At 33.6% G+C, this 23,796-nt stretch overlaps 1 protein-coding gene across 3 annotated transcripts in view; it reads left to right on the top strand.

The window, feature by feature from the left end:
* The window catches only part of Kctd3 (potassium channel tetramerization domain containing 3), a 58,224-nt gene that overhangs the window by 15,349 nt on the left and 19,079 nt on the right, over positions 1 to 23,796 (top strand). For 2 of the 3 annotated variants that reach the window (XM_015483643.2, XM_015483642.2), the window contains exons 5-10: positions 2,559 to 2,617; positions 2,889 to 2,969; positions 3,846 to 3,986; positions 4,454 to 4,544; positions 9,067 to 9,257; positions 17,834 to 17,949. In XM_015483643.2, coding sequence (XP_015339129.1) covers positions 2,559 to 2,617; positions 2,889 to 2,969; positions 3,846 to 3,986; positions 4,454 to 4,544; positions 9,067 to 9,257; positions 17,834 to 17,949 — 679 coding nt within the window. Of the gene's footprint in view, positions 1 to 2,558; positions 2,618 to 2,888; positions 2,970 to 3,845; positions 3,987 to 4,453; positions 4,545 to 8,069; positions 8,095 to 9,066; positions 9,258 to 17,833; positions 17,950 to 23,796 lie in introns of those variants that run through there. The other variant, XM_048809382.1, reaches the window with a different exon arrangement.

Raw genomic sequence — 23,796 nt, 5'->3', positions numbered from 1 at the left:
AAACACGACACAGGATTCTTCTTTCAGCAGTTTATTCAGGCCTTGAGTCATGTATCATCTTCTAGCGCCCGCGCCCGCCATGCCCAAGCACAGCTTAATAAAGCCCCCCGCATCCCAATCCTAAGCCGCCACGTGGATCTCTCTCATAGGGTGGTAAGGGATTGCGCGCCAACTCTCCATAAAAGGAGTTGTTTATCACAGGCCACAGTGGAAGCCGGCGCCATCTTCTAATGGCGGCCACGGTCTATAAGAATGGCTTACCACAAAGTCTATTTTAAAAAATATTTTTGTTAGTTATAGATGAACACAATACCTTTATTTTATTTATTTTTTATATGATGATGAGAATTGAACCCAGTGCCTCACACGTGCTAGGCAAGTGCTCTACCACTGAGCCACAACCCTAGCCTTGCCAAGACGATTTTTGATTAAAGATTTCCTCAGGCTTAAACTTTCATAGATACAGGCCAGCATCATCTCTTCCTTTAATGTATTTCCAAAAACTTCTTGAGCAGTTTACCTGCCTTGTATCCCTCCATTATATTTTCCACATTGCTGCCAAAATTATCTTCTGATCAGGTTGCTACTCTGCTTAAAACTCTCGATGTTATATTGGACTGATGGCTTAGGATTCAGGGCTTGATGATCTTTGTCTATAGTCTGGCCCCAGTGTAATTTCTCTTATAAAATTTGAATTCTTCCTGGTCTTGACTAAACCTGACTACTTTAATAATCTTTGCTGTGTCTACCTAATTTAAGTATTCATAGTTTCCTGTTCTGTCATTGTCATAGCACTTGTTATATTTCATTCATTTTTATTAGTCTGTCTTTTATTAGATTTAAATTCCAAAAGAGCAGCTACAGTTTGCTATATATTCCTAGGACCTAAGTCTGTGATTGAAGCATGGTAAGAGCTCATTACATTATTTTCTTTGTGGATAAATCAATGATTGTTTGAACTATATCTTTAACATTGCCATCTTCAATTATAGTTGAGTTTCCTATCAGGGAGTGATGATTTGCATTTACTATTTTCATATTTTCCCAATAAGCTTTCAGTAAGGATTCCTTAATTTTTTTTTTTTTTTTTTTTTTTTTAGAAATTTAGTTGTTCATTTTAGCTGCTTCTTTATAATATTGTTTTGTTTTTGGCTTATATTCATTCACTAGAAGGTAAACTCCTTGAAGACAGAGATCTTTTTTGGTCTAAGTTTATTTCTTGGCATATACCCATCATTAAAGTAGCATGTGTAATATATAAAAATAGATATTTATTAAATGAATAAAAAAGTTTGTTGGGCCTTCTTGTTATATCTATTTTTTGGCCTGTGATTGGTGGGATGTAAGAAGTATATTACTACTTCTTGAGAAAGATTATTTTCACTCATAGCATTTGGATTGAGAAAGTCCCAAGTTCACTTCTAGTCAATGATTTTCTGACTAATCCATAGTTACATCAACCATAAAAGGCAGATTTAATTTAAATGTGTATGTTTACCAGCAACTTTTCTTACAACTTACTATCTTTTTTCAGTTAAAGAGCCTTACCAAGTTTAAATTCTCAATGGTTCCCTCTAAAAGAAGATGGGAAGGAAGGGATTAAAAACAAACAACCCTCAAATAATTATGTTCTAATTCTCTTCCTTGAAATCTGCATTGCCCATATCATGCTGTTTTATAATTATTGTATTTCTTTGCCTGTCCTAAGGAGAATGAAAGTCTTGAAGAACTATCATTTGTGCCCTGAGCCACCTGTCAACACAGATAGTTTTGAAATGGAATCAGAAAATTTAAATCATTCTTATGTCATAATTAATTTCACAAATAAAAACAGTTTAATATCACCGTTTCATATTTATTAAGGCCAGGTGGTATTTATAAAGTAAGGACACATAATAGAAACCTAAAATGAATCATCATTATTGTAAGCTCTGAGGCTTATATTCTTTTTTTTTTTTTTTTAACTTTTTGTTTTCCTGTTACTTAACTGTATTACTGTGTTGTAACAGTCTTTATCTGGATGACACTGTCTTTGCTAAAGCTAATGTTTTTCCTATTTTTATTTTGTTTTGTTCACTCAACAAATTATTTATGCCAGCACTGTGCTAAGTGTAGTACAAGGTATACAGAAGTTGAAGTAGATTGCTTGTATGGAGCTTACAATATAATGAGGAAGGTTAAAATATGTGTGGAAATAATTATGTTAAAAAGCTACAAGCAATTCCATAAGGAATAACTTTCTCTCTTGTTTTTGTGTCTGATACGTCTTGATAAGTCATTTGCATTAGAGTACAGCCCTAACTCTTTTACTTACTCAATTCATTGAATATTTTTTTTATAGTAGGTAACAAAATGTTTTGGTTCACATGAAGTTGTTTTTTATTTAGACTTTTTGAAATGATTAAGGATATTAAAAATAAAGAATATTAGGAAAAAAAGTAAGTTTAAAGCCTTATGGCTTTTTCACTTTTAGAACCCAGTACTTTCTCCTGTTGCTTCAGGTATAATCTAAGTTACCAATATTAAAGAATTTATTTCATTCATTTGTTTCTTTATAGGGGAGTAAGTATTAATGTTCTCAGGCATGAAGCAGAATTTTATGGAATCACTCCATTAGGTATGTAGTCTCTTGAGTATTTTGTGTTTATTATTTGTGCATTAAATTTGCCCAAATGAAATTTGTTTTATATTTGGGTCCTGATTTTTGACAGAATAGTTCAGCACTTAGTTTTTGTGGCTATTCATACTAAAAAGAGGTTATTAACTCTGATTTAACTCAAACATTTTCCTTTTCTTTCCTTATCCTCTTTAACTAGAGAAAATAAAAATGGAGTACTGTTTTTCTGTTTGCATGTACTCTTGACAAGTTTGCTTTGAAATGTTTTTAGTAAGAAGGCTTCTCCTATGTGAAGAATTGGAGCGTTCATCTTGTGGCAGTGTCCTTTTTCATGGTTACTTGCCCCCACCAGGTATTTCTGCTTTATTTTCATTTGTCTTTTAAAAAATTCTTTTTGTCATTAAATAGTTACAAATAGGAAAAACTATTCTTTGATTACTGAGTTTCTTTTATATAAATCTAGAATTAGAACATTAATTCTTTTAGATGCTAAGTCACACTACATGTTATAGAGAAAACTTTGGTGAACTTTTTCTGTAAAGGGCCAGATAGGCTTTGTGAGCCAGAAGACTTCTATGGCAACTACTGGACTCTGCTGCATATACTACATAAAGGATTGAATGTTACTATGTCCTTTACAACTTTATTTAGTTTTTTTTTTTTTATTTCCCTTGGGCTATAGTTTGCTAACACCTTAGTCATTGCTCAGGTTGTCAGACTTCTTATTGTAGAACCCAAGGAGCTTTTCAGAAGTACATCAGTATTACCTATGTCCCACTTTCGATAATTAGAAGAGTTCAGCCTTTACCTATGTGAGTAAGGTTTCATTTTGTAAAACGCCTCCCCTGCCAAATAAATGATATGGGGAAGTTCAGTTCCAAAGCAAAGTTAAATTAGTACAGAGTACCTGACACATAGTACCATAAATGTAAAGACTGGTGGAAAGACTGAATGAATGAACCATTAATTTAGTAATCTGGAGGTAGGTGAAAGTAGAACATAATGATAAATCGTAATCTTCTCTATTTCAGATGATATGGCAAATACCAAAAATCTGTGAATTTTTTTAATATTCTTTTAAAAATTGTAATTAGCATATAAATTGCTGTTTCAGAATATCTATTTTAGGTACAGTGAGATTCACATTTTAATGTTTTTCTCTTACAATATGGTATTTTTAATTTTTGGAAGGTTAACCCATAAAATAAATATGGCTTTTCCTTTTTAGGCATTCCTAGTCGTAAAATAAACAACACAGCTAGATCTTCTGCTGATTCTCGGAATGGACTAAATTCTGCAGAAGGTGAAGCCCGGGGAAATGGTACTCAACCTGTTCTCTCTGGAACTGGAGAAGAGACTGTTAGACTGGGTAAGAAAAGATTATATAAACAGAAAAAGAAAAATGCATATATTTTCAGTTCTTTAAAATACTTGAGTAATTATTTTTAAGTATGTAATTTTGGCCTTATCTCTTTTTTAAATCCAGATTTATCATTTAGATCATTAAAAAGAATCTCATTTAACGTAATCATTTATTTAAAAAGTAATGTGATCTGTTTGCTGTGAATCTTCAGAATAAGGATTGATAAACTTGCTGTTAAGAACCAGATTGTAAATTAAAAATTTAGGCTTTATGGGCTATACTGTCTTTGTCAGGGCTATTCAACTTTGACATTGTAGCATGAGGGCACAATGGATGATAGATAAACAAGGGCATGTGACTGTGTTCCAACCAAGCTATTAATCGAAACAGGCAGAAGATTGGAATTGGACTGTGGGCCATAATTTGCCAACTCATTTTAGAATATAAGATATTTCTTTTTCCAAAATCAACAGGATTTCCTGTGGATCCACGAAAGGTGCTAATAGTAGCTGGCCATCACAACTGGATTGTAGCTGCATATGCTCATTTTGCTGTGTGTTACAGGTATTACATAATAATAGTGGTTTGCATTTTATTTTAGATGGTAGTTTCTGATATTTATGATTTTATATTATTAGATTAGGATCTCTTTCTTTTATCCATCAGAATTTTCCTCTGCAGAGCTGGGGATATACATGGTAGAATACTTGCCTAGCATGTGCGTGTCCCCAGTATTGCTAATGAAAAGGGCTGGGGGTGGTATCTGAAAAAAATAATTTTTTTTTTTTCATGGATATTTCACCCACTTCTACTGTATCCATTTTAAGATTTAGTTTGCTTTTACTTTTTTTTTTTTTTTTACATTTTTAGTTGTAGATGGTCACAATGCCTTTATTTATTTGTATGTGGTGCTGAGGATTAAACCCAGTGCCTCACATGTGCTAGGCAAGCGCTATACCACTGAACTATACCTCCAGCCTAGTTTGCTTTTACTTTGACAGCAAATTTGTAAATATTGCTGATGGTCTTCTTATTGTATTTGCCAGGCTGTATCAACTGTAATGTAACTGAGATGTCTTGATGTTATTATTTCTTGGTTCTGTCTAGCTTCTGAGTCATTTAACTTACATTAAGTAATTTTAGATAGAATTATCAATATACATAATATTTTAACTTTAATGATTCAGTTATAAGATGATGATTATTAATTGTAGCTTAAGAAAATGTAGCCACTGTAGGTTATAATGATTCAGTCATTTATACTCTATAGAAGAGTAAGACTCTACTGGTCATAATTACTGTGTTGTTGGGAGTGACGTAGTGAAACAGGACAGTTGTGGGCAGAAGTAGTTGGGTTTAATATCTATAATGTGAGAGATTTATGCAATAATTTTATTTTATTAATTTTTAGATTCTTAGACACTAAAAGAGGATGAAGAATAGTGTAGACCAGTGATATTTTTTTTTTAAATGGGCAAAATGGGGAAAGGTCAACACTCAGTTCAAATCACTAATCACTATCTGCATTGAGAAATGCCGATGATAGAAAATGGAATGGAAGCAAAAAACTGGTTGGAATTTACTAGTTTATATTATGATCCCATATAATTTAATTGCTGAAAAATTAAGGAATCTATAAATTTTTGTCACTATTGACTTCAATTAAGAAAAAATAGGCACAGAAAGTTTAAAAAGTTACAAATGTCCTCTAGAGTTTATAATAAGATATGTTTTAAAGAATCACAGATATAAGCTGGGTGCAGTTGTGCATGCCTGTAATCCCAGTTGCTTGGGAGGCTGTGAGACAGGAGGATCCGAAGTTCAAAGCCAGCCTCAGCAAAAGTGAGATGTCAAGCAACTCAGTGAGACCCTGTCTCTAAGTAAACTACAAAATAGGGCTGGGGATGTGGCTCAGTGGTCATGTGTCCCTGAATTCAATCCCAGTAAAACTGTGCCCCCCCCCCACAAATAAAAAATCCCAGATATATTAAAAAATACTCGGTTTATGAAAAGGCTTGCCACATTTGGTTAGGGCCCCTTTCTGTTATTTCAGGTTCTTTTTTTTTTTTTATTGTAAGTAGTGATTAGGTGCAAACTTTTCATTTTGAGAGTGTTTTGTGGATTTTGAAATTAAATTATTGAATAGTATAAAAATAATATTTTGGATAATTTATAGACAGTTTTTATATGAATTAAGACTAATTTGCTGAAGTTTTTTTAAGACTCATTTTGAACTTAACCATCTTAAGGATGTAAGTGAAAAGACTTTTATTTTTCCCCCCTTTGGCCAGCCACTTAAATATTATGTACTGATAAGAAATTCCAGAAAGTTATGAGATGATGTGTAACAGCTAACATAGCTTTTGTTACTGCACAGCAGTGCTGAATGTTGCTACTTCCTGGAGATTCACAGTATTGCACAAAATTTAACACAAGTGATGAGTATATGAAAAATGATGCTATTACATTTTCCATTCTTTTTGCTTTTGACCAGGATCTTTCTTTGCTTTCACTGTCAGTGCTGCAGCAGTGTGCCCATACAAAGTGAGAAAGGGAAATAATTGAGGGCATACTAAATTTCTTAATGTATAGTTAAATCATCCCACACAGTGGCAATAAGATTTAAAAAGAAGGAAATCTTATACAAGAGTGCAATCTTTTCTATGTAATAAGTTAAAAACTTTAAAGACTAATATAGTGAGTACCTACCTATATGTTCTTCCCATAGATTCAGTAATTTTCTACGTGGTTAAGATTTTTTTTATCCCTTTTTCTTTTTGAGTCTTTGACAGTGTTACTTGTGTTATGAAGAGTAGTTGTGTAAGTTTGCTCCCTTCTTGCCATTTATATCCCGTTTTAAATCTTTAATCCATGAAGAATTTAAATTTACTTTTTTGTATTTGCTGTGAGAGTTAAGAATTTTTTTTCTTCCAAGTGGGTAGTTAATTAAATTCTGATCATTTATTACATAAATTACCATTTCACTGAATTTGAAAGCTCCCTTTATTTTATGTTATGTTTACACATACACATACACTTTTAGGTGTGTATGTGTATGTGTATTTTTTAAGGATTCTTATAAAGTCTTACATCTTTGTCTATTTCCATACCATTTAAAGTAAATTATATTTACAGTTAAGTTTTAAAATCTTGTAGAACAGAATTTCCTGAGTGTTTAATGAGGGAACTAATCATATTCTTTGTATAGATGTCCTGAATCCTAAGAGAGCAGTAAGGAGTTATAGTGCAAGCAGAACTCATTCTTTCTTATTTGTGTATTTTAAATCTCAAATCCTGTTATGCAGAATTATATAGTGAATGTATTTTTTCTTTGTACTTAATTTTAGTTTAAAAATAGAAGTAGATTCACATATCTTCCCGAGTTAAATGCTGTAGCTGTTTTAGTCACTGTTAAGTGTGTTATCTTGATTCTTTTACCCTTTCTTATCATCTCTTTATTTTGTAATACCTTGTTATAGAGAAAAATGTTACAGATAACATAGATATATGTTATCTGTAAAAGATAAGATTACGCATAATTTTATCATTTATATTCCTAAATTAATATTCACAGAATCACATTATTCACCTCATTAAGTCAATTCATATCTCTTTACCAGACCTTAGTAGGAACCCAGCATACATCACAATACAGCATGCTGTTTTTGTTCTTGAAGTGCTAGCAATTCCTGCTTTGTGCCCATTCTGAAAGTCTCAAATTACATCTACATTTCATTCCTCAATGTTTTATCAATTTTTAGAAAATATTAGATAATTATTTTCAGTTGTTTATCTTAGCATGATTCCCATCTGGTGGCTGAAGATGGTAATTACAGACTTTAAAATGCTTAGGAAATTTTGATAAATTCTTCTCAATATTGCTTTAAGTTTAAGGAAAGCTATCATTCTTCAAATTAAGAAGGCTAAATAGGTACCTTTATGAATTATAATGGTATTATTTTAGTATACACATTTAAAGGAAAATAAAATTGAAATGTTTTTATTTAGGTCTTTCAGTGACCATTGTTTATCAATATCTAAGTTTTATTTATTGTTTTTTTAGCTAAGGATTCAACCTATGGGCCTTGTGCATACTGAGTGCTCTAGCATTAAGGTATGCCCCCAGAACTCCCTTTTTAATTTTTCCAAAGAATATGTCAGGTGGCATGTAAAGGGACTTTTTTTCCCCTTCATCTTCTGTTTAGTCTGTTTAAGTAGGACAAAGAGAAAATAGCAATTTTGTTTGCATTATTTTTTAGTGTTGCTTAAAAATAGGTATTTAATTATTCAAGTCATTGTCATAATCACACAACTAACTTTAGGCCCTAAATGTGTGGCGGCTTACTATATAATCCCATATATATATATATTGGAAAGACCTAAATTCAGGTTGGACAGGGAAAAAATATTAAAATTGCCAGGTGTTTATCAGGGAAATTAAATGTTAAAGAACACATTAGTTTACATCTGGGGAATCATAGTCCTTCAACAGTAGACCTTCAAGAATTAGTCTGCAGGTGAGGGTTTTCAAAGCCTCATTCTTGGTTCATTTAATTACTGAGGTATTATGTGGTACGCTTTCTTTTCTTAGTTTGTTTGAACAGACTGTTTCTGAAGTAGAAAGAAAAATAGCTTCAGTGAATGTCATTTCAGTTAGTAATGGTAATAAAACAAAAAGCCTGATTAGTAACTCAAAGGAATGATAATAGTTTTAAAATTTTGATTTTTGTTGACCATTTCTACCCATAGAAAATGATAATAGTTCTTTTTTGTGGAAAAAATGTGAAAGATATAACAAGCTTAAAAAAAAAAGTTTTCAAAGTGATTTGAAGGACTTTCTTAAATTATTCTTTGGTAAAATATAGATTCTAATATCTTTTAAAGTGGTTATATGCCCTAAATGTGTAAATATAAGATATATCAGGGATGATAGTCTGGTACTTCAGAAACATTTTTTATTTAACAAATATAAAGATGGGTAGGTAGCTGTGATTATTTTCTCTTTTTTCGTACATTCATTGGTACATCTGTTTGCTTAACTGCCAACATTATGTGTCTTCCTTATGTGTCTGTTGTTTCTTTACAGAATCAAAGAATCTTCAGGATGGCAACAAGTGTTTACAAGCCCCTATTTAGACTGGACTATTGAACGAGTGGCTCTAAATGCAAAAGTAGTTGGAGGTCCACATGGAGACAAAGACAAAATGGTTGCTGTTGCCTCAGAGAGCAGCATCATCCTGTGGAGTGTTCAGGATGGGGGAAGTGGAAGTGAAATTGGTAGGAAGACTCTTGTTTTTGTTGCATTTCACCTGCACATGTAATATTTTTTTAATTTTAGGAGGTGTTGACCCTAAGTATGAAAACTAACATGTACTGTTTGTTAGCTAGAGCTGCCTCACCATTTTTTTCCAGGGCCCACTAGTAAGCGGACTACTTGGTGTGAAAGAAATGATATGGTAAAGAGGGAGGGAAATTTGATGCTTTAGAAAAGAGGGGAGCATCTTTTTAGTTTGCTCCAACTGAAATGTGGCTGCATTATGAGAATGTTGCTTTCTTGAGTTCTACTCCATGGTAGCTGGTTTTTTCCTACTCTGTTATTTCACGGGCCTTGAAGATGAGGTAAATTATTTTCTTATTCATCATTGTTACTTCTAGACCAGAAATTCTCACATATTTGTTCTCGCAACCCCATCAGGCTCTTGGAAAGTTGTTTAGGACCACAAAAAGTCGTTGTGTAGATTACCATTTATGCAGTATTTACCATACTGGAAATTAAAACTAAAAATTTATAAATATTAAAATAGTAGTAGTATATCCCTGTGTGATAATATAAGTAACATTTTTAATGAAAAATAACTGTTTTCTAAAACAAAATTTTGTGAGGAGAGTGGCTTTGGTTTGTGTGTTTATTTTGGGGTTCTGGGGAATTAATTCAGGTGTACTCTACCACTGAACTACATTCCCATCCCCTTATTATTTTGAGAGGATCGTGTTAAGCTGCCTAGCCTGTCCTCCAACTTGCCTTGACTTCCTGAGTAGCTAGGATTATAGGTGTGTACCACTGTGCCTGGCTTCATTTATGGTCTTAAAAACCTCTGTAATGTTTTTTTTTTTTTAATTTTGAAACATATTTCTCCATTCAGTATGCCATGTTACCTTTTTTTGGCACTGGGTATGGAATGCAGGGGTATTTTAACACCTAGCCACATCTCCAGTCCATTTTTAAAATTTTTGAGACAGAATCTCACTAAGTTGCTGAAGGTCTAGCTAAGTTACTGAATCTGGCCTCATACTTGTGATCCTCTTGCCTCAGCTTTTTGAGTTGCTGAAATTACAGGAGTGTACCACTGGGCCTGCCAATATATTGTTTTGATCAAAGTATACAAAGATAGGCTTTACACACATATGTAGTTAGAAAAAACTCATTTTTATTATCTTTTCAGACCATTTTGAATATTCTTGGATCTTGTTCCAAAATTCTGAAATGATACCATCTCACTTTCCATATTCTATAAAACCCATAGGTCTGTTTTATACTTTGAATGGATCTTTTATTCATGCTTGATTTTGTACATTGTTTGTTGGTCACTTGGAAACTGTTGGTTTACTGACTTATGTAGACCTGCCAAATGTTGATACCTGTCTTTATACAGTGTCAAAAATCTGCAATCCTTAGTGTTATCAGTGATCACATATCTGAACTCTGTTTTGGGAAGTTGTCATACATTCTGTGGCAAAGTTTCAGAGTACTAATGTTCACTTGATACTTTTGAAATTGAATCATAATTAACAAATGTCATCATTTCTTTTCCTTGAAATAATAGGCTTACTTTGTTCATTTTTGAGGAAAGTTCTGCTTTTTACCCATATCTGAATAGCTACAGTTATTCATCATTTCAAATAAAAATTGTATTCAATTGGAAAAAAAGTAGGTGGTGTTACTCTTAGCTTCATAATTATGAAGTTTTTTTCTTGTAATCTGCATCAAGATGAACTATATCTGTAGTTCTTAGTTCTACATAATATTAAAAAGACATATTTAAAATTGGAATTTAATCAATACAAGTTTTTACTGCTTTAGAAAGGATGTTTATGAGTTAAACTGGACTTTTTTTCTTTCCCTGAAAATTTGTGGCAGAGATTTTAATGACCACTAGTACAGATTAGTGCCACTGCCTTGATTTGTACTAGGTTGCCTGCTGTTTATACTCAGCATTGATTTACATCATCAGTGAAAGTGTCAACACAGATGTTCTAGAATAAGCCGTGAGATTCATAAGTTTTCAACACTTTGTTGTTTCAGCATGGCTTATATTTTGTGTTCATGTAAAAGATCTTTAATGATTAGTTAATGTTGAGACCAGGTAAATACAAACAAAACATAAGGTCTGTATCTATTTATTTGTAAGACATAGATAGAATTTTGCAGATGAGATATTACCTCTTTCAGACATTTATTTTGAAGCAGTTAGTATCACTTAAAAATGTTAGTGCTGTGATTTCTTAGACTGATTTTTCATCTAGAGCTTTGTCATTGAGCATTGTCATCTGTTCAAGATTTTTAGTAGTCTCCCAGAATGGGTGGATGGCATTTCTCCAGCCAGAGTCATGCCATAACTTACCCTGTAAGAGATTTTACTGCCTTTTCCAATTCTAATTGAAAGTCTATAGCAAATAACTTTCCAGCTCTTAAAGAGTTTCTTTCCTTAAACCCTGTTTGGCCTCAGTGAACCTGCAACTGATACAAGCTATTCAAGTGTTGTGTTGTATAAAATATAATTAGGTTAAGTTATTAGTATCTGTAAAGTTGAGAGATGATTTTTATATTTAAAACTTTTATTTATAGTTTTGCTCAGTTTTGTTTGTACCAGAAATTAAATCTAGGGGTGCTTAACCACTGAGCCACATCCTCAGCCCTTTTTATTTTTATTTTTTATTTTGAGACAGGGTCTCGCTAAATTGCTGAGACTGTCTTGGAACTTATGATCCTCTGGCCTCAGCTTCTCACGCTGTTGAGATTTTAGGAGTGTGACACCATGCCTGGCTTGACATGTTTTTTAGAGTCCTTCGTTCTCTAAATCAAAGAATTCTGATATGTCAAGTTTATTTCTTTGTTAAGTCTTTAGACTGAGATTGTGCAGCTATGAGTCAAGCAGGTGAATATTCTAATTTTCTTATTTTAAGCAAATGATACATCACTATGAGAAAGAATATATATTAAAACTAGATTTTTTTAAAAACAAAATATCAAATTTTGAACAGTTTTAGTTAAATTTAAAATTTTAGAAAAGTTTCAGAACATTTTTTATACTAATGTTAAAGAATACAACATCAATATATACCTCATGAGTCACTAAACAATGGGGATATGTCCTGAGAAATGTGTCATTAGGGATTCTGGCATTATGTGAACATCATAGAATATACTTAGACAAACTAAGATGACTAGTTTGTTACTAGATGTTAGTCTTTGGGTGTCGGGAGGGAGTGGGGGCTTGTCCTGGGAATTTATCCCAGGGGTGCTTTTTCATTGAGTCATATCCCCAACCCTTTTTATTTTTTGTTTTGAGGCAGGGTCTTGCTTAGGACTTGCTGAGTCTGGCCTTGAACTTTAGATTCTCATGTTGCAACCTCCTATATTGATAGGATTACAGGCATACACTGCTGTACCTGGCTAGTGGGAAAATAGTCACATAGGTGGTCTGTTGTTGACCACAACAGTGTTATGCAGCTACGACTGTACTTATTTCTTGTGTTTCTTTGTGGGTGCAAGGAAACCTTGGATTTCAAAATAATAATGCAATAGAAGATAATGAGGTTACAGAGAATATGACAGGTAAAACTAAAGATAGACAGGAAGATCACAGTATAAGTATTTAGAAACAGTTAAAAAATCTTGGGAAACTTACATAGTTGTATTCTTAACCTGCCTTCATAGATAATTCTAGAAAAAAATAAAAATACATGTACAGATTCTGCTAGTTGTCATACTGGTGACTTTGTCACATGTCATGTGGCCTCTGGAAAGCTCCATTACACTCTTAGAAAATAAGAGTAAAGAAAAGACAAATAATTATTTAATATTACCATGAAAAAAGTTTTTAACTTCTCACATTTCCGGAAAGGGAACTGTGTTCCTCAGACCATACTTTGAAAATCACTGTTCTAGACCATTCTCCTTAACCTTTCCTCCCAACTTCCTTTCCCCTCTTCCTGGTTTTGAGTCTCATATCATCTGTAGCTACACTGAACATAGTCTTCGTCTGCCATTTGGGTCACTATCCTTTCCTCCTTTGAAGTTATTAGCTCTGGTTCTCTAATGTAAAAATCCTTTAACTCCAGTGGGATCTCTTTTTCACTTTGCTTAACCCGGAAAAAACAAACCTTGGCCAGATCCACCTTTCTATCTGTGTGGCTAAATACTGCTAGGAAAAGAAATGGGCACATGGGACACACACACAAAGCACTAATGTTAAGTGAGCCTTTAAAACTACCCAACAATCTTGTATTATTCTTGTCAATTCTCTGTGACTCTCATAGATTTTTTATACTTTTTGCTTTCTTCCTAAGTAGTCAACACCTTCTCTTTTCATACTGAGAAAATAAAAAATGATTTTCTGTGTAAGTTCTTAGTATTATATCTGCTCATCTGTGTGTATTGGTGCTTACAATCTCTATTGTGCCCATTTGTTAACTGTGATTAAATTGTCTCTGTTCTCGAAAGCCAACTTCTCCAACTGCGCACTTGGTTCTAACTCCTCTTGTCTACTCAAGGACATTGTTCTAGTAGTTATCCCCACTCTCTTCTTCATCATACAGGCTTCCTACTGGGTTGAATCATTTCATCAGCATACAGTCATGCTATAATTCTCATTTTAATGGTGATTTTTAGTTACATTTTCCTGATTACAAATGATGCTCAGCACTTTTTCATGTGCTAGTGACCATTTGTATTTTTTTTTTCAGAAATGTCCTGAAGTATTGACTTTCTTTTTTTATGAAGTTGTCGTCCTACTATTGGTTTCTAAGCATTCTTTATATATTCTAGATTTGATTGACATAACTGAGGGAAGCCTGTATCCTCCTCCCCCATGTCTTTCTTCCTTCAACCTCCTCCTTTTGAGACTGATATTAGAACATTTTATAGTGGCCTACAGGTCAGTGAAGCTTTGTCTCCCAGCCCCACCACTAGTTTCTGTTTTCTAGATACACTGTTTATCTACTTTTAATGGCTTTTGCCTATTTTCTACAGTAATCAATTTATAATTAATCCTTTCTAGTGAGTATGCATTTGAAAGGTTTGACTTTTTAGTTGTAGAATTACTCCTTTAATTCTATTTTATAGTTTGTTTCTCTGCTGAGATTCATCTTTTTGGCTATTATGTTCCCTCTTTGTTAAATCTAACAAACATATTAATGGTTTGATTAAAGCTTTCGTCTGGTAATTCCAATACCCAGGTGTTTTGTTTCGGGTCACATTTTCTTGGCTCTTCACATGTTTAGGATATTTTGAGTATGTCTTGCACATGTGCCTGATAAGTTATATAGGGTTTATGGATTATGCTGCCTTCCTTTAAAAAATGTGGATTTTGTTTTGGCAAGTGGTTACATTATTATGGGAGGATTGTTTTGATCCTATTAGACTTTTGTGTGTGTGTGTGTGTGTGTGTGCACGTGCAAGCTTTGTTAGGGGTAGGTAGCCTTTTTCATCTTTATTTTTAATTTTTTTTAAAAGTTGCCTTTCTGTAGTCTTAACCTGAGGTGTACAGCAAAGGATAACCACTTTCATTGAGCTGTAACTACTTCACATATGACCTCTCAGATCTCTAGTAGCTCTCAGTTCTTCCTATAGCAGCCTTTTTCTTTTATTCTTGGGATTCTCATCCTGACCAGCTGCAGTTTGGCCTTAGTAAGGAGCCAGGACCTTAGGGAAACCCCTGTGTAACTTTCTTCCCACTCCCATCCTGGCACAGTTTCCTGTGCTTTTCTTCTGTGTTTCCCATCTCAAGTACAACACTGCCTGTTGTCCAGTGCCTAAAAACACTGGCTGATGGGTCTTGTCTAGTTTTTGTTCGTGTGTTTATTTCAAAGTGAGGAATGATTGGGTACAATTTATTCCAGCGTAAGTTCTACCTGTCAACCTTAGAACAAATTTTAATATTACAGTTTTGAAATTAAAAACCCTTGTAATTATACAGAAAGGAGACCAGTTGTTATTTTATTTTTTGCTTTTTCAAGTTGCAGTTTCTAATATAGCAATAAATGAAGGAGATTTTGTTTCAACTTTGTTTTCAAAGGATAACATGATAGGTAGCTATGGTGTGAGGCGGTATAATAGTGATTTGTTCATGCCTTGTAAAAGAAACCATTTGGTTGTTACAAATGTTCTTCAGAACTTGACAATACCACCCAGAGAAAATAGTTAGGGCTGGTGGATCCATGATAGAGCTCTCCTAGAGACTGAACTCCTTCATTATAACAGCACTTCTGGATTGCTGCTGCAAGCAATATTTTACTGAGCAGGCCTATTAAGACAGGAACTTGTCATTATTTGTACTCCTGTCTTCCCTATGGAAGTGGTCAGAATTCTTGACCCTAAGCAGGAGTGACACTTTAAATTTCATGAGACCATTAAGAATATCTTCCTTGATTTCCCAGAACCTCATCGTTCTGTAGAGTAATAAAAGCTAGTTGGTTTCCTCTTTTTATTTCTGCCTTTTACATAGACCACAGGACTGAATATAGTTAGCTTCACATATTTTGAAAAATTGTTTGGCATCAAAATTAAAGTTCCATGATGTGATAATCTCTAAAACTGTATAGAATGTAAGATAATTACTTTCTGCTTTGAAGTGAGAGGTTTATTTTTTTAACCAATTTTGATCAAAGGGCTTATTAGCCTTTTTTTTGTGTTTTTTTTTTGTTCTGTCTTTTAGGTTGTCTGGTTGGACTGAGGTGGTATATTCATGTGTATGTTTATGTAAATATCTTTTACATACAATTTAATTTAAATTTAAAACGTATAAAATTAATTAATTTGTAGAAATTAATTTAAATTATTTAATATATAGAAATTAATTTAAATTTAAAAATATGTAGAAATATTCCTAGCACTTGCCAGTCTTCTTTTTTTTTTTTCTTTTTGTCTAGTATATGTCATCTTTCTTCCTGCTAGATGGCCAACTTTTTCAAAATTGATTAAGAATTTTCAATATGTTGAGTGCCGCTGGTCTTGTATGTAGTGTAGTCTTGAACAAAAAGAGAATACCTAGCACTGATTTGAAAGAAGTTGGTAATCTTTTTTAGCTTAGGCTTTTAAAATGCACTGCAATTGTATTTATTTATTTTTTTCCTGTGAATTCTTTAAGGCCTTTTATTTTTTATTTATTTAATATTTTTGCAGTATTGGTAATAGTACCAGGGCCTTATGCATGCTAGGTGAAGTGCTCTACCACTGAGCTGCATGCCCAGCCCTTCTTCAGGGCCTTCTGTGTCTTTTTTTTTTTCCTCAGTTAAATTCTGAGAAAATTGTTCATATATGCATACTTTTTTGAAATAAACTGATATTTGAAATAGCATAAAGACATAAAACAATATTTTATAGGTAAGACTTGTTTTATACCATTATTAAATGAAAAGATAGTTCTCATAGCTGCTTTTCAGATAATTAAGATAATATTTTTTAAGTGCTAGAATTGAATTATGAACATTTTTAAGGTGAAAATGGTATTGAGACTTTTAACTTGGACTCTGTTTTGTAGGTGAGGTAAGTAAGAGCCAGAAAGGTGGCACACAAAAGTACGTTGAGAGAGGATTCCAGCCCAGGTTCTCCTGACTCTAGTGTAGTGCTCTACTAAAGATAGACATTGTATAGGGCATATATGCCATTCCAAAGTGAGCTTAGAATTCTTTGCTTAGCCATTCTTGTCTCTTTTGATATTAATATAGAATATTTGCTCCTTACAACCTCCTTCTCCTATACTCCCTCTTCCCTTCCCTCATATTCCTTGGGCTTACCCATTCCTAGTTGCCCAATTTGTTGAACTTCTGTTAACCTTTTCACAAACCCAACTCTCATAAGGCTTCTTTTCTAAGATATATTTTCAGACCCTTTACCTATTCATTTTTACTCCTCTGGATATTACTGTACCCTGTGTATTCTATTGTTATTTTTGCATTATATTATAGTTGGTTATTTGCAGTTTTCTCTCTGCTACACTGTAAGTTCCTAATAATTTCTCATTGTCTTGTGTTTTTTTTTTAATTCCAAGGCCTATTGTAATGTCTTTCAAATTAATTAAATTGAAATTGAAATGCTTGGAAACAGGTTTAAAATAAGCTCTGAGTAAAAGGCCTGAATGTTTGAGTATAATGTGACTTATTTCCAGATTTTTAGATAAATTCTGGATATTGAAACTGCCAGGTTTTTGTTCAGAACAGTGGTTCCCAAATATCAGGTCCATGAGCAAGCTGCATTTAAATTTCCTATAGATATAAAAATGCAGTGGGTTTTCTGATTTATTGGGTCCAGCATGGATCCTAAGATCCTTTTTATTTTGTTCACTTTAAATCTGCCAGGATATTTTGATGATCAGATAGAATTAAGAACCACAGCTCCAGATAATGAAATATTATAGCAGTGTGAGATGACTTGGAGCATACTTTGGTTAAGGAGTTCTATAAACTTCTTAAGAGCTTATCATGTTTGTATTTCTGATCTCTGAGTCTAGCACTTAATTTATATAAAAGAGAATGGATTTAAATTAGTCATCTTTAAGATGTTTTAAATATAGGTTTTGGCTAATTGTAAACATGGTCACTGGTTAACCTCTTTATTTATTCTGTCATTTAAGGAGTGTTCAGCCTTGGTGTTCCTGTAGATGCCCTCTTCTTTATTGGTAACCAGTTGGTGGCCACGAGTCATACAGGGAAAGTAGGAGTGTGGAATGCTGTCACTCAGCACTGGCAGGTTAGTTTTAACTGAAGGTTATTACAGAAATGAAAATATTTCTGAAACTTATGCTGGTCATGCATTTGTTTTTTTCCTTGTAGACTACATACTGTTTTTTATTATACATAATATTGAATATATTTAGATGCTTCTGAATACAAATTTTACTTTTTTTAAGAAATATGTTACTTTGGAAAATGAATAGTTTTTAACTGGCTTGGCACTTCTTCATTTCTTTGGATTCCTTTTACCTTTCATGTTGTAGACATGGTAGTCCAGGCAAACATCATTTTTTGTATGGAAGCACAGATCTGTATGAGACCATGTGATCTGCTAGGCATGGTGATGCATGTCTGTACTCCCAGTGACTCAGGACTGAGGCAGGAGGATGGCAAGTTTGAGGCTAGCCTCAGCAATTTAGCAATGCCCTGTCTCAAAATAAAAAATAAAAAGGATTAGGGATGTAGCTTAGTTGTAGAGCACCTCCAGGTTCAATTCTCAGTACCAAAAAGAAAGAAAGAAAATATATGACCTGTTCAGAGAAGAGGGTAGGCTAAATATTCTGAAGTACCTGAGAAGAATAAGAAGATAAGACTAAAAAACGGTTACTACATAACTCTGAAGAGAAAAAATTAAGGACTCTCCAGAAGAATCCATGGTTTAGAAAATCAATACTGGTAGCTAAAATGGAAGGTGGATTGGAGACCATGGGGAGTCTACTACAGGAATCCTGCAAAAGGATACCAGAGTCCCAGCTAATGATAGTGGTCTCAGAGATGGCAAAGGTGAATCTGTTTGAAAAACATTTCTTAGACTTTCTAAAATGACAGGACCAAAATGTGGTTGAGCTGGGAAATTACAAAAAGAAAGGTGTATTTCTAGTTTTGGTTTTTCAGTTTTGACTGTTGAATAGCTAGCACTATTTTAAATTGATAGAGAACATGGACAGAGAAACGTATATATTGGTGGGTAATGTGAGAAATAAAAAATATGCAATTCTTATGTGCATCCAAGTGCAGGTGTTCAGAGGATAGCTGGGAATATTCCTTTGAAATTTAGAAAGAAGAAGGGGCTAGAAATAAATTCCAAACCCTTAATACCTCCTTGGTAATTTAAAAGATAAGAACTGATAACATTTTTCATTGAGAAAGGTATATAAAAGAACAGAAAACTCTAGAGGAACTAAAACTCAAAGGGGAACACATATGAAATAATTGAGAAAGGAAATTCATTTTGGCAGTAGGATATCATTTGCAAATAAGTCTTAATTAGGTTTTGGTGAGAAAAAGCCAGATTGCAAGAACTGAGGAACTAAAAGAGACAGAAAATTCAGAATTATCTTTCAAGAAGTGTGGTGAAAAAGAAAACCAGAAACAAAAATGACAATAATTAAGGCTAGATTGAAAAAAAGAAGCAGCAGCAGCTTGGTGCTATATTTTATTTTTTTCTCTTGGTTAAGAGATGCTTAAGACATGCTTATAGCCAGAGAGGGAAGTTGCAGAGAAAGCTCCTGAAGATTGAAAGAATGGAGATGATTTTTGGTCCCACAAAAGTCAGGAATGTGTGGAATCTGGAGCACAGCCAGAGAGATTGGGCCAATAGAGAGTAGAGACTTGTCTTTCTCTGTGATAGTTTAAGAGAAAAGAGTAAAAAGAAACACATTGGAAATATGTATCATAGATTATAAATTGTGTATCTGCAGTGGACCTGGGTAATAAGAGTTTTTCCATTAGTGTTCAGAACAAGAGAAAAGAAAACAGTATTTATTTGATTTAGGATTGAGTTTGTCTTAGTCATCTTTTGCATTTCCGTGACCAAAAAAACTGACAAAAACAGCAAAGAGGAGGAAAAGTTTATTTTGGCCATGGTTTCAAAGGTCTCAGTCAGTAGATGGCTGAATCCATAGCTCTGGGCCTAAGATGAGGTAGCATGGTGGAAGAAAACAGCTGAGGACATGGCAACACAGAAGCAGAGACAACTTGGAAGCTCACCAGGGACAACAGAAATCCCAAAGGCATGCCAGTGATCTACCTCCTCCAGCCATATTCTACTTGCCTATGTTGCTGCCCGGTTAATCCATTGAAGTGCATTAATCCACTAATTAAGTCATAACTCTCATAATCTTTCACCTCTGAAGATTTTTACATTGTCTCACACATGAACTTTTGGGTAACACCTTGTGCCTAAATCATAACAGCTTTATTAATGTGGATACCACATGCCAGGGATTGACAGATTGTAAAAATGTCAAGGTAACTGAAACAGATCAAAAGATGGTAATAAGGAAGTGCTTGGTAGGCAAAAAAGGATGCAGTGATGTAAAGGACTAGAGGGAAGATAAGCAGATTGATGACTTACAAGAAATAGAGTTGTTGGAAGTATAGGGGGTTATTATCAAAGATATAATTTAAAGTTTTAGAGTTGGTGCAGGTCTCAATGATAAAGCCAGTTTAATTTGTTCAACTGACTTAGAGATAGAAGTACAGTCAACCCTCCATCTCCATTGATTTTTTTATCTACAAATTCAACCATCTATGATTAAAAGTTTCGAAAACAGAAAAACTGGATCTGCATTGATCATGTACAGAGATTCTGTATTGAACATGCACAAAGATTTTTCCTTAACACTTTTTCTAAAAGATAGAGTTTAACAACTATTTATATGTATATACATAATCTATAGATGATTTAAAGTATATGGGAGGGTTATGTGTATGTTGTATGTAAATACTGTGACATTTTATATTTGAGCATCCAAGAATTTTGGTATCTTTGTGAGTCTTGGAACAGTCCCCCATTGATACTGATGAGTGACCTTATTGCATTTGGGGTCAAGGAACTGTAAGGAATATCAATAGGTGCCAGGATATCAAGTACTAGAGAATGGGAGAAAAATAAACTGATCCAGGCACCAAGATTCTTAGTAAAGATGATAGGTTGATCTGAAAAGCACATTCTGAGCAGAGTTGTGATGTGAAAGTTGAGGTTATGAAGAAACATTCTTGAGAACTTACAACTCTGAGATACTGGGGAGATGGTGAGAAAAACGAATGATTTCCAATTAAAGGAATCACAGTCCCAGGGAAATTGGGTTTCATTTTCAATGAAGATATAGAAGTCATGTTTGTGGAAAGAAAGATTAGCTATAATGGACTTTCCGCATTGGCACAGCATTATACTGGTTGTCAGCATAAAAATAATGGTAGAGAGAAGTTGATCAGAAGGATTCTTTAGCTAGTGGTATTTCTTTAAAGAGGAACGTGAGTTTTACTGATTTATGGAAGTTCTCTGAGGTGGGTTACTTTGCTAATTATGCCAAGTTTCAGTTTTAATGGCGGGGAGAAAAAAAACTAAACTGTCTGCCATAAAAGTGCTAAAATATATTTATGGTTCATAAAGTAACATGCTTCTTGATTACCTTTTTTATTTTTTACTAACATTTTGAAACTATATATTAAGGTTTTAATATCTTTAAGATCCTGAATCCTGTACTAGTATCCTCAAAGTGGATAGGCAGGCTTAAACTTTTTGATCCCATATATAACCTGATGCTTCTTGCTTGGTGTATGCATGAATTAAAAACTGTATCTGACAAAGTAGATTTGTTACATATTTCAGGAAGACCTTGGGAAAGTTGACCATTCATGCTGCAAACAAGCCTTCTGACCCAGTTAACTGAATTTCTTTATGGTGCGTTGCAGAGGTGGAATGTAATAAAATCTCAGCTTCTGATATGCAGATCTCAACAGACAATTCTGACCGGAGGCTGACTCCCATGACTGCTGTAACACTAGTTGAATAAGTTGTGATTTGACCTTTAGCAATTGTTCTGCCCATGAGTTACACAGAAAGTATACAGGACAAACCTTGCATTTTTTATTCTAGATGTATAATCCAGATTTATTTAAAGTATTTGAATCAGATAAACCACTTAACTGTGTGTGTGTGTGTGTGTGTGTTAATCTGATATACTTTGTGTGTGTGTGTGTGTGTACTTAAGCTTAAAAGCTAATGTGAAACTTTTGTTTTTATAACAAATCTAATTTAGGTAAGAATAACTTTAAAGAAAGATTTCAGCTTCTTATTCCCTTTTATAATCTCCTCCTTCACACAATATACACACACAAACTCACAATTATTCTAAAGATTAATAATAAAAAAGTTATTAGTGATGTCAGATACTAAGTCTTTGCTAAATTACATAGAAGAATAGTAACTTTTAGATAACATTTACCAAGTCATTGAGTTTAACTTTAAATATATTTTGGAAACATAGATTATGTATATTTTTTTCTCATTTCAAAGCAGTGTGGGAAGCTAATCCTAGAAAACCTGTATAAAGGATCAGAACTCTCCTTGTGTCCGTTTTGAGGACTAGAGATCTTCAGTTAAATTTGTCATTTCACTGAGAGCCTGTCCTCTAAACGAACAGTGGAGACTGAGGAGGAAATATTGGCTCTTGGCCAAGAATTGGATTTTTATGGTCTTATGGGTTAGAATGGACAAGAATTAGGAAAGCTCATTTGATTTAGCTTCTCTCGCAACATAAGGCATTTCTAGCACTGACATCAAAAATGTTGTGTTATTAATAGGGTTTACAAATCCTTGCATGTTAGGAATAGGAATAAGGTGAGCATTGGAATTCTGAACCCACTATTCAGTGGGGGAGAGGATTGATTTTTAGGTATCTGTTATTATATAGTGACCATTGTCCTAGTATGTTATATTTACTTAGAATTTACAGTAAGATAATTGAATTAGCTGACGCAAGCTTGTCTCTCCCCTTTCTGCTTATAAAAATACTGGGTACAAATATTAAAACTATATATTGCACTTATTTAAATGTTAAGTTATTTGTTTATGCATAGTTGCATCCCATGTATCAAGATAAAAGCTCTAGGGCTTAGAATTTTAGCAATAAAAGACATGGCTTCATGGGAAAGTAGAAATTGAGTATCTTGCAAAAATCTGAATCTTTTTAAAGGTCTCCCTCAGTCCCTAAAATGAAGACTGAAAAAATGTTATTCAATATTTTTGGAAGAAAGTTTTACATGTGTTTGGTTAGATTGAAAGTAGTGGTGCAGAGAGAAACCTTCCATGAGAAATCAAACCAAAATATTCAAATTAGGAGAACAAGTATGTGAATTAAAGCACAAAGCTATGCCTTTGTGGTATAAAACCTCCAATTTGAGAAACTCACATAGGACCAGTTACATTCCTAGATGTAAATACAAAACTAAATGGGACACTTTTACAAAAGAGGGCGCATAAGACATCCACAGAAATGATTTCTATGGAAAGTGAGCTCATAGCCCCTGGTTATTATGAACATAAAAATTATTATGAACGTAATCCTCAATAAAAGGACTAAAGAAATACTTTTTTGATAAAGATTATTATTTATATTTGAAGGGGAAGGAGTGTCACTCAGTAAGCAGTGGTTAGGAAAGAAGTTGGTATGCTGATAAATTTAGATAAGTGATTATTTAAAAAGTAATAGATAAAGGTAAAAACATACTATAAAAATAATGATTTTTACCAGGATAGAGATTGTGGACAAACGTTTCTAGGGGCCTTATATTGTTGAAAAGATAAACATTATTTCTAAATTTTAAATCACTTAAATTTACACCAAGAAATTAACGTTGATTTCTGGGTGCTTCTTGAGGAGATAAAAATCCACTTCCAATTTATGTCTGTGACTTATGTGACTGAACCCAAAGTACTGAGCAGTGAAGTTTCTCTGGTTCCTACTTGACTTGGCAAGATAAGGAAGAGGAGGCCCCATAATGGCTCTCTCCTTATTTTTACACTCAGCAGTACTAACTTCTCTGTAATCCTACTCATCTTCTACTTTCTCTGTTC

This window comes from Marmota marmota, unplaced genomic scaffold (genome assembly GCF_001458135.2).
Source record: "Marmota marmota marmota unplaced genomic scaffold, marMar, whole genome shotgun sequence".
In the NCBI taxonomy this organism is placed as follows: domain Eukaryota; kingdom Metazoa; phylum Chordata; class Mammalia; order Rodentia; family Sciuridae; genus Marmota; species Marmota marmota.
Note: the sequence above shows the minus strand (reverse complement) of the source record. Positions and strands in the feature narration are given on the sequence as shown.